The sequence below is a fragment of the Felis catus genome, chromosome D1 (genome assembly GCF_018350175.1).
Source record: "Felis catus isolate Fca126 chromosome D1, F.catus_Fca126_mat1.0, whole genome shotgun sequence".
NCBI classification, from domain to species: domain Eukaryota; kingdom Metazoa; phylum Chordata; class Mammalia; order Carnivora; family Felidae; genus Felis; species Felis catus.
Window position 1 is genome coordinate 46587062 of NC_058377.1, and position 12281 is coordinate 46599342.

Here is a 12281-nt window from a genome sequence, read left to right on the forward strand (position 1 = left end):
AACCTCTCAAGACCAGCATAACTCAATGTTACTTTCTGTAAACTGTAAAATATAATTCTATTTATTCCAAAGCTCTAGAAAATATGAAAACAAATATTATACTAACCCCTTGGGTTCTAAAAGAGAAATCTGGAAGTTGTACTAATTCTCAGAGGCCACTGAGGTCTCATAAATGTTAATGCATTGAAATATTTGTTGATGGGTTATAAATTTAACTGATAATCTATTAATAATCTGGTTTGATAAAGAGAAAATAAATGCTAGCTCTTTGTTAAAAAAGAATTGTAAACAAAGTTAATAAATGGAGATTTATGACAGTTACAGTGAAAGTGCTAACAGCCTGAAAAGATACTGAAAAGACAGTTACTGAATTAAAGAATCGAAACATTTCAGGGGTGCCTGGGTGGCTCAAGTCTGTTAAGCGTCTGACTTCAGTGATTCATGGGTTTGAGCCCTACATTGGGCTCTGTGCTGACAGCTCAGAGCCTGGAGTCTGCTCTGGATTCTGTGTCTCCCTCTCTCCCTGCCCCTCCCCTACTCGGCACTCTGTCTCTCTCTCAAAAATAAGTAAACAATAAAAAAATAAGCATTTCAAAAACAGATTTCAAATGGAACTTTTCAAAAATAAAAAAAAAAAGAAGACTGCCTGGCTGGCTCAAAGGGTGGAGTGTGTGTCTCTTGATCTTGGGGTTGTAGGTTCGAGCCCCACATTGGGTGGAAAGATTACTTAAAAAATGAAAATCTTTATATATATTAAGAAAACTTCCCACTCAAAATCTCTTGAAGGAGGTTCCAGCTTTTGAATTTTCTCCATCTAAAAAAGGGATCATCATTTAAAGGAAAGAATTACATTATCATGAATCAAAGCCAAGAAACCCATTTAAAAAATCAGGATTTACTGACGTGACTAAAAATTAAGAGTGTTGACAAATAATGCTAGCAACATTATTCAGAAGGACCCTTTACTCTATCCCACAGCAATTTTGAGCAGCTTAACATTGTTATAATGTAAAAAGCCAAGCATATACATACCTAAATAAGTAAAACATGCTACTAAATTAAGATGAAAACGCAATTTAAAGGGGATTTTGAAAAATGAGCCACAAACATTAGACTAAAAGCAAAGGGCTATATTTAAAATCAGTAAATTTTATGGTATGTAAATTGTAAGGGATTATGTAAAAATTTTGGATAAAGTAAAACACATCATCAATCCAACAGCAAGAAATAACTGTTTTAAATAGCACAATTTTTACCTGTTAGTTTTATTTGGGTTATAATCATAAGATTCTTTAATTGCATTCATCATTCTCTTTGAATTGATCCTCCAAAGTTTAAGAGAGTGATCCATACCACAGGACATTATTTTTTCACCCAAAAGATCATAATCCTGTACGTAAAACAAAAAAGCTTAGACATACAAAATTGCCCAAATTAGACTATCCAATTTTCATCTGAGATACAGTGTAGTGAAAATTGTATTTTAAGTCACAAACACTTTGAGTTTCATCTATGTAGCCCATAAATCAGAGCTGTTACTGATTTCAAGATTTAATTTTATCTGATTTGTCACCATAGCATATATGAGCTTATATAATATATAAGTCAAGAAAGTAAATTGTTTGAATTTAGTTTTATCTATTCAATTATTTTTAAATATTACCTTTGCTTGATTTTAAAGGTAAATAGAATGCTGAAGTAATTATTCTATGATGCAAAGACCTGAGTTAAGTTTGTTTTCTTTGTCTACTAAACAATGAAATTGACAGCTGTATGTGAAAATATACAATGAGTCTTTAAACAACTGAAATTTTGCTTTATGTGTATATTTAAGTCAAAATACTTGTTACATTAGGTAAGTTCACTTTTAAAAAGAAAAAAGGTCTAAAAAAAGGAAATAATGTATTTTAACTTTTTCATTTGCTATATACCAATTGTTAAGACTGCTAACAGATCATCCGTTGTAATAACCTTAATGTACCTACTTCATAAAGCAATGAGGCACAGAGATGCTCTTTAACTTAGCATGTGATTCATGTGTTAATGAAAATCTCACACATCAGTCCTTCTAGTGGAACTCCTCCTGTATTATAGAGAAGAGGAAATAGACTGTGTACTGCTCTCATTTTAAGAAATAACAATAGGGGCACCTGGGTGGCTCAGTCGGTTAAGCGTCTGACTTCGGCTCAGGTCACAATCTCACAGTTTGTGTGTTTGAGCCCCGGGTTGGGCTCTGTGCTGACAGTTCAGAGCCTAGAGCCTGCCTTGGATTCTGTGTCTTCCTCTCTCTCTGCTCCTCCCTCATTCATGCTCTGCTTCTATCTCTCAAAAATAAATAAAAGTTAAAAAAATTTAAAAAAAACAAAGAAAGAAAGAAATAACAATAGAAGGGCGCCTGGCTGGCTCAGTCAATAGAGCATGCAACTCTTGATCTTGGGGTTATGAACTTGAGCCACACACTCGGTGCAGAGATTACCTAAAAATAAAATCTTAAGAGAAAGAAAAAGAAAAAGAAAAAGAAAAAGAAAAAGAAAAAGAAAAAGAAAAAGAAAAAGAAAAAGAAAAAGAAAAAGAAAAAGAAAAAGAAAAAGAAAGAACAGTAAAGAGTTCTATCTATGGAGGAGAGTATCTTCCTTATTAATCTAGGTATTTGTGTTAAACCAACCTTCGAACTGATCACTAACACTGTTTTCCAAGAGCCTAAGGGCTTTAGATTTGTGTTTACTGAATTCAGAAGTCTGATTCCTGCTACTTCTAATTACCTCAATGTCAACAGCAACATGACACCCTTAGAGCCAGTAGCTCTAATTTATAATTCTTAAAAAAAGGATGGTAGTCATGGCTCTTAAGACACAGAAGACGGGAGAGTGCTGCTGCAACTTTTAGAAAATCCAAGGTGACAAAGTAGGTGAAATTAGGTATGATTCTCACAAAAGCATACAAACTCCAACTTCCAATTATTTAGTACTTCCAATTAAAATGCTACCTGCTTCAAAACATGGTGCCCCTTTACATAGTTTAAGAAAATACTGGAGAGTTGTAAAACCACTAAGTAAGTTATAAATGGAACATAAGTAAAGCTAAAATAATGTAAAAATGTTAAGGGGCGCCTGGGTGGCTCAGTCAGTTGAGCTTCCGACTCTGGCTCAGGTCATTATCTCCTGGTCTGTGAGTTCGAGCCCCGCGTGGGGCTCTGTGCTGACAGCTCAGAGCCTGGAGCCTGCTTCAGATTCTGTGTCTCCCTCTCTCTCTGACCCTCCCCCATTCATGCTCTCTGTCTCAAAAATAAATAAACATTAAAAAAAATTTTTTTTAATGTAAAAATGTGAAAATACTAGCTAAAAATACTAGCATCATATCATTAAAATGGTTCAATAGATTATAATACATAAAGTTAACATGACATCAAAAACTTATCTAAAACTCAGTATAAACATAATGAAACATTTCCAAAAAATGGATCTTATATTTCAGCTTTATTTAAAGTTCATCTTTTATTTGAAAGATGAGAGTTGGGGTGCCTGGCTGGCTCAGTCGGTTAAGTGTCCGACTTCAGCTCAGGTCATGATCTCGCAGTTTGTGAGTTCGAGCCCCATGTCTGGCTCTATGCTGACAGCTCAGAGCCTGGAGACTGCTTCAGATTCTGTGTCTCCTCTCCACCCTTCTCCCACTTGTGCTCTGTCTCTCAAAAATAAATGTAAAAAAAAAAAAAAATTGAAAGATGAAAGTTGATCAACTGCTAACTGGCTTAACCTTTTTCTTTAATGACTGAGAAACAGCAAAACAAAAGTTAGCTTGGTGATTTTTGATTGAACAAGTTCAAGGTATTCTTTCATGAGAATCCAGGTGCTGGTATAAAGTGCAAGAGTACAGATAAAACACAGAGCCTTACTCACTTTATTCTTTCATCTGTAAGCTAATAACCTTGTTATATCACAAGTAAACGAAATGAGTGCCTGACAGGCTATATGAAACAAACCACATGCTTTCTTGTAAGAGTTCCATGGGGATCGTTCAGAGCTCTGTAGCTCTGTACACCTGAAGATCACCGCCCTGCAGCTTTCAACTTACAGCACTTAGAACTTCATCTCTGTGCCCTTCCACGCCTCCAAATATTGCCACCAGAGTGTCTGTTTGGATATTCCATAATCGTAAAGCATGATCTAGTATAGACATAAAAAAAATTAAAATGAACTTTAGTCATTCATTTACTCTGGACTTGCAAAACCTCTTTAAAGAAGTAAAAACTACTGAAGTTTGGAATTAAGTTATGCACAGTGGGGACTAAGCAGAATCCAATTATATAGCAATTTAAAATATTTACATCAACATGTAGACTTAAGTATAAGCTCAAACTTTCAAGATCAAAAAGAAGTATTTATGTGGTCTTAAAATATGTTTAGCTTATTTACCTCAAGCAATTTCTTTTAAATAACATCTGATTTAATGGAGTCATGCTCATGACATAACACTTAGGGATTTGACATAAATAAAGTTTGTTATGTCATAGAACAAGATACTACAGTTTTTCCCTCCATAGAATCCACAATTAGTAGTTGAAGGGGACTGAACAGATTTACGAGATCTTTACAGTAAACCCAAAATAGGATTAAAAACTATACATATCACAACATACTTTTATAGTATTAAAGACCTCTTAGAAATATTAACTATAATTTGAGCAATCTCATCCACTAAACATTAGCAACAAAATATACAACATTAATATAAAAATGAATGTACAGCTTGATATCTGGCAATGCCCAAACTGTACATGACTATTAATCTATTCCATAGGGAACACTAAAAGACAGTAACAAATTATGTTTAGTAGTGGAAATTAACATTGCTATAAAAATTATTTCTTAAAAAAAATTATTTCTTGATTCCAATTGTGTACAAGTTTTTGTGTGGACATTTACTTTCATTTCTCTTGACTACATATACACACACACGGAAGTGTATTTCTATGTTTAACTTTTTGAGGAAATTCTAGACTTTTTCTAAGGTGGGTACATTTTACATTCCCACCAGCAATGTATAGGGGGTTCAAACTTCTCTACATTCTAGTTAACAGTTTATTGTCTGTATGATTATAGTCATCCTACTAGGTATGAAATGGTCTCATTGTGGTTTTGATTTCTATTTCCCTAATGATAAATGATGCTGAGCACCTTTTCATGTGCTCACTGGACAACTGTGTGTATTCTTTAGAGGAGGTCTATTCAAAACCTTTGACGCTTTTTTTAAAGGGTTGTCTTTATTGTTGCGTTGTAAGAGCTCTTTATACAAATCCCTTATTAGATATACAACTTGGAAAATATTTTATCATATTCTGTAGATTATTTTGCACAATGGGGGAAGAGCTGAGTTAAAAAGTTGTGATAGTTAGAACAAGTGCAGCATTATGACCCAGATCACCTGTAAAAAAATACCTGGGTCCAGCTACTATTATCAGAGGAAAGTTGTCAGCTCTTCCCCTAGGTGTCAATTTCTATACTTAAGCCTTGATAGTTAAAGAAAAATCACACTGAAGTATTTTCATGTAAGAATTTTGACTTGAGGACATCTTTTAATATAAACAGATTGAGGGGGAGATTATAGGTTTGATAAGCCTTTATTTTTTGACAAGCCTTTAAAAAGAATAAACTTGAGTAGAATAATGTAGAAGTAAAAGGGAAAAAGGCAATCAAGAACAGAATGTAGAAATAAGAACAAGCCAGCTCATTTCAGAGAGCTCAGAAATGATTAAGAGGCCTGAATGAGCCCTGAATAAACTTATAATGCCAATATAGGCATATGGAAGGCTTTCTCTTTATAAGTATGGGAAACATTTCAAAGAGCTTATACTAGAGAACTTAGCATTTTAAGGAAGTCTATTAGGGGATCCTTTACAAAACAAAAACTTTACAATACATAGAGAAAAACAATTTTCAGATGCATTATTTCTTACTACATGACTGGTTAGTCATAAGATGATTTGTAAAACTTTTGAAAATTCCTAAAAATGTCCTAACTTTGGTGTTCTGCCACTAAAATTAATAAACTTTAATAAAATAATTCAAATGAAGATGAATGATCATAACACACTACTGCACATAAGAAGGGTAACACATACTTAATCTTCAGTACCTATTATCTTATTTATATCTGATGTTAATAGTGTATTTTTCATGGTCTTTCAACTAATTCTTGGTCTGGGAATGCTAATAAGGTCTAAGATTTTTCTACTAAAACATACTTTATAAATTTTTTTTAAGTTTGGCTTTTTTTTTAACCTAAGAACTCTCTGTCCCTTAAAAAAAAAAATCATTTTCAAATAAATAGGACTAAAGAAACATTTGCTTCTCTTACCTTTACTTACTGACAGGAGAAGATTTGGATCTCTTGGGTGGAATTTCAGCTCATTGATAGCATTTCCATGGCCAACATAATGCTACAATAAATTTATAACATTGAACTTTCATATTAAATCAATAAATTCTCTCGTTAATCTTAAGAGAATGGAAAAATAGTTTCACTTAAAGTACTGGTTCTGAACCCTGGCTGCACATTAAAATCACCCAACAAAGTAAGGTTAAAAAAAAAAAGAAAAAAAAGAAAAAAGACATTGAAGTCCCAACTGCAGGTATTTTGATTTGACTGGATTAGCTGAGGCCCAGCTAAGGATTTAAAAGACCCTCAGGTAATTCTAATGTGCCCTAGGGTTAAAAAACTTCTGATTTAAAGAGGTTTGTAAAACTTCTCTCGGTATCAAATTCCTAGGCTTCACCTTTTGGTTCTTTACAAGGTGCCCTTGACTCTAAATCCCTAATTAAAAGATTTGGAAAAGACTTACTCTTCCGCTATAGTTCATTCCAGACTCTCTCTGAATAAGGCAAGGCAGGAGGCAAATTATTCTATTTTTTAAAAATTTCGAATAAAAACTTCCTGCTTATTCCTTACTTTGTATTATCTAAATGTGACAAGGGTCTCAAAAGGCTTGACTAAAGGGAGCAAAAAGCAAAGTACAAATCAAGTTAGAAAGTATACAGATACTGATTCCATTAGTTTTAAATTAAAAAATAGTAAGTTTTCACAAGTGTGCATTCAAAACAGGGCAGATCTACAATGTAAGCAAAAAAACCCACCTTTATGCACTGCATTGTTATGGGATTAATTATCCTAATTATGCCTCTAGATCCGGCCACAGCCAGCAAAGGATGGCTTGTATTGCTATCATATGTCCATGCACAAGTATAAAAGTTTTCATCAGCCTAAGAAATGCCAGTTAAGAAATATAATTTGTTTTTGAAAAGTAAACACGTCAACGATTCTAGTACAGTACAAGGAAAGCTTCAAAGAAACGCTCAAGTTTTTACAAACCAGTCCTTCCGCTCAATTTGATTACTATTCAGAGATGCTTTCACTCAACTGTCATTTGAAAGCAGCCATGAACAATATGTAAATGAATGGGTATGGTTGTGTACCAGTAGAAGTTTATTTACACAAACAGGTAGGTAGCCCCACAAGCTGTAATTTGCTGACCCCTGTTTTAGCCCAATACTTCTGAATATGCATCTCTAGAAAAAGATCAGCAACTATTCAGTTTTCCACTTTTTCCTGTGAGACTTTCCCAGTAAGGCTACAGAGCACTTCTTTCCACATAAATGATGGAAGACTGAATATCCTTGCTTTTTCTTTTTTGCTAGCTTTTTCAAATGGATCTTAAAAGAAACAGCTTTGACTGTCTAACCTTTTGGCTTTTTAAACCTTTCTTTTTCTTTATGTACTCATGTTTTGCAATATTTTATTTCCTAAACAAGCTGCATGTTTATTTTTTCCCTATAGGCTTTGTTGTTCAAATACTTGGGATGAATGCCAGTCACAGCTTCTGATCAACCCAAATTCATCAAATTAACTACCCTGACATGATAAAATTCTACGCAAGGTCAAAGAAACAGGAGGTTTAGCTACTCTCTTGCTATCATTCTCTACTACTGGATTTCCAATGCTCATCTCCAGACATCCTTCCCCCCTCCCTCATATCCACCTTAAAATACATTTCTAGGGATCAGGAAAATTAAACTAAATACAAGGAGTCTCTTGTGACAGTAAAGGAATAGCACTGGGTAAAGAAAGGACAAAGTAACTTTAGGGAACTAATTAATTTAGAAAAGTTTTGGTGTACTTATTGAAATTTCTTTAGCCAAAGATATTAAAAACCCAGGAAAGGATACGTCAGCATCCACATAAGATTGCAACAACCGGATTTCTCCTTGTGAGTGACATTCATATAAGGTAACCTAATAAGAACAAAAATACGGTAAATTTCATTTCAAATATAAAAACATACTCTCTTCACCTGTGAAACACCTTAGTCACAAATGTGTCTTAGAGACACTATAGAAACTACTGTTTTAAAATAACTTCTTTAGGGGCGCCTGAGCAGCTGTTTGTTAAGCGTCTTACTTTGGGTCAGGTCACGATCTCACGGTTCACGAGTTCGAGCCCCACACCAGGCTCTGTGCTGACAGCTCAGAGCGTGGAGCCTGCTTGATTCTGTGTCTCCCTCTCTCTCTGCTCCTCCCCCACTCATGCTGTCTTTCTCTCTGTCAAAAATAAGTAAACATTAAAAAAAAATTAAAAATATCTTTTACTTATTTTTGAGAGAGAGAGAAAGTGAGAGCACAAGTAGGGAAGGGTAGACAGAAGATCCAAGGTGGGCTCTGTGCTGACAGCTGGGAGTCTGATACGAGGCTCGGACCCCCCATTGTGAGATCATGACCTGAGCCCAAGTCAGACACTTAACCAACTGAGCCATCCAGGGGCCCCTAACTTTCTGATGTATGGGAGTCCTTTTTATTTGCCATATATTCTAAAATTAATACTATCTGCATAATATACAATTTAACTGTAATAAATTTCTTTCCATTTTTTATAGTTTATAGTTGTGTTAGCAGTAACTTAATAATTTCAATAGAAATAAGAACTAGCGGCGCCTGGGTGGGTCAGTCGGTTAAGCGTCCAGCTTCAGCTCAGGTCATGATCTTGTAGTCCCTGCGTTGGGCTCTGTGCTGACAGCTCAGAGCCTGGAGCCTGCTTTCAATTCTGCGTCTCTCTCTCTCTCTCTCTCTCTGCCCCGCTCCAGTGTGCACACACGTGCGCACTCTCCCAAAAATAAATAAACGTTAAAAAAAATTTTTAAAATATAGTAACTCTGTAATAATCACCTATCACTATTAAGTTAATAAAAGCTGTACATTAATAGTCTAAAAAAATTCCTTATATGACTGCTAAACTAGGTTATATCCCAGAAGGTAATTTTTTTTAAAAAGAAGTCCAAACAGAACTTTTTATAATTCAATATACTATGTAATGGCCTTCAATGTCATTTTTTTAAGTGTTTATTTTGAGTGAGAGAGAGATTAATTGTGAGTGGGAGAGGGGCTGAAAGAGAGGGAGAGACAAAATCCCAAGCAGGCTCCCATGCTGTCAGTGCAGAGCTCAAGAAAGTGAGCCACCCAGGTGCACTCCCTTCAATGTCATTTTAAATGATAACAGGGATACTTTTTGTTAGAATGCATGGAATATTTAAAATAGCAGACTGGAGCACAAATTATACTAATTCTCATATTATCATGGCCAAGTTAGTGAAGTATAATCTTAGGTTTACAGTGATGTCTTACTTAAAGTAGATTCAAATTAATCAATGCAGTATGCTCCCAACTAGGAAAAATAACCTTAATCTTTTCTTGAAACCACATCACTTTCCCCACAAATTTTTTTTTCAAAGAACTTAGGAACCAGACAACTATAGGCAGGCTACATATCACAAACTACATTTGGCTAAACACCAAAAAAACCCCTGCTGTCCCATGTTATCAACTGTAGTAGCCAAGTTTCAAATTTTCAGAATTTCAACAACCTAGTAAAGCACCAGAGCCTTAAATGTAATTAGACCTTCCTTAAAGGAAGTTTTCCAGGAAATTACCTAAAGTCAAATTTTACTTTTTAGAAAACAGGTATCTAGAAAAAAATGATCTAGCCCAGAATAGATGCATATGTGTTCCTGTGATTTGGAAATATGCTGACATTTCAAAAATATGGAGATGACAGTCCCTGGTTATAAAGTTAACTTTGAGAACAGAATACCAACACTAACAAAAAACAAATACAGAAAACAGTGTGCATTAAATCATGTTCTTTTATTGCCTAAGAAGCTTAGCACAATTACTAAAGAACCGTAACATTTTTTTTACTCAAAGTAACAAAGTATAAAACATCTCTCTGATTCACTCCTCTTCACCTCTTGGGCTAAAGGCAGAGGAAGTGACTTATATTTGTTATCAACCTATATCCAATTCATCTATTTCCTCCATTTTTCTTTTTCCAAATACAACAATAAATTTCTACATTATTCCTCATTAACTCCTAGTACAGTATTAATGGATACCCAGAATGTTAGCTAATAATACAAAGTTAAGAGGACAATTTTTCCTTGAGGTGATTTCAATTTAATAACTCCAGAGACTCCCTGGAAAGCACTAAGGAATCTTCCTGTTCTCCATTTATTTAGAGTTAAATAGAATAATAAATTGCTATCCACCAGTTGAATCCCTGGTCTAACTGAAAAGTTAAATAATGGTATCTGTTAAAATGTGCCAGCATGCTTCTTCCATACACTTCTTTCAGTTCAAGATACTTTTGGCTTCCTTAAATAAAAACAAATCTAACACAGATGTTTATTGAAAATCGTTAAAATACTTTCAATAACTATTATACAAATCTACTGGGTATTTGCTTTGTGCTTACAGAGAGCCACTAATTAAGTTTATTTTTAAGAAACTACAGACCTTGGGGGCATCTGGGTGGCTCAGTCAGTTAAGCCTCCAGCCTGCGACTTCAGCTCAGGTTATGATCTCATGGTTCGTCAGTTCGAACCCCTGTTGAGCTCTGTGCTGACAGCTCAAAGCCTGGAGCCTGCTTCAGATTCTGTCTCCCTCTCTCTCTGCCCCTCTCCCGCTTGCACTGTCTGTCTCTCTCTCTCTCTCCCTCTCTCAAAAATAAGTAAACATTAAAAAATATATTAAAAAAAGAAAACTACAGACTTTGTATCTTAAATGATAAACTAGTTAAATCACTTCCAAAAACAGAAGTCAATTCTTTCAGCCATGCAAAATATTTATGAAGACAAAATATAAACAGAAACCTGTTTCATGAACAATTGGGAATACATGAAATAAAGATGGATTTTCAGTCATGAATACTAGTTTTAACAATTTTAGCTAGTTTTGACAATCGCTAAAACGCTTCACTTTTACATAAATACCATCAAACCAGCTATGCCAAATTTACTTCAAAATCATCACACTTTAATATTATAATAATACCAGAGTCTAATAATCAAGTCAAATGCCAAGCAGACCCCTGAACACTCACTCTGTTGCTTCCTACAGTTGCAAACACTAACGGATCTCCTTCTTTACTGTGCCAGTTAAATTGTACTCCAAACAATGGTTGATTATGATCTTCCTGTAAAATAATCATAAGAAAAATTACTATAATTTAGAAACAAAAGAATGGTGAACTGACCGTTTTCCCTTATAACCCCTCCCCCCTCCAAAAATGTAGGCTACTATTTAAGTCAGAGGTCAGGTAACAAGCACTCAACTATGAATTAACATGATTTGCCTTCTATTTACTTAAACTCAATCATATTCTTCTGAATCAAAATTAAACTGGGTTAATTATTGTAGATGCATTTAATCTCTTAGGACGTAATATATGTTTCTGAAATAGATGAACAAATACACTGAGAGTTAATATAGCTTCTCTAACACTCACTAAACTTTATTAGGTTTAATTTTTCCCTTGTAAAGCAAAGCATATCAAACTCCATTCAAATCATTGCTTTCTATTATTCCTATAGAAACAACTTTAAATAATCTTGATTTTGGGTCCTAAAAGAAAAATATCCCATGGAGTTTTATCATGAACAAGAATACTGGAACACTGGGGACCAGGGGTGACAATAGGCTGTAACTTCAGTTACTAGGAAGCTATAAGGAGGCACACAAAAAAACATACAGTTAACCCTTGAACAACACAGGTCCACTTAAACACGGATTTTTTGGATAATTACAGTACTGTAAACGTATTTTCTCTTCCTTGTGATTTTCTTTTTTTTTTTAAAGACTTTATTTTTATTTTATGTATTTTTAATGTTTTATTTTTGAGAGAGAGAGAGACAAAGCACAAGACGGGGAGGGGCAGAGAGGGAGACAGACAAAATCAGAAGT

At 34.5% G+C, this 12281-nt stretch overlaps 1 protein-coding gene across 12 annotated transcripts in view; it reads right to left on the reverse strand.

Annotated features, from left to right (window-relative positions):
* The window catches only part of EED (embryonic ectoderm development), a 193406-nt gene that overhangs the window by 11057 nt on the left and 170068 nt on the right, over positions 1–12281 (reverse strand). For all 12 annotated transcript variants that reach the window (XM_045038655.1, XM_045038652.1, XM_045038657.1 and 9 more), the window contains 6 exons: positions 11422–11514; positions 8220–8285; positions 7131–7256; positions 6355–6436; positions 4072–4163; positions 1257–1390 (listed from right to left, as the gene is read on the reverse strand). In XM_045038655.1, the coding sequence (XP_044894590.1) occupies positions 1257–1390; positions 4072–4163; positions 6355–6436; positions 7131–7256; positions 8220–8285; positions 11422–11514 (593 nt within the window). The remainder of the gene's footprint in view (positions 1–1256; positions 1391–4071; positions 4164–6354; positions 6437–7130; positions 7257–8219; positions 8286–11421; positions 11515–12281) is intronic.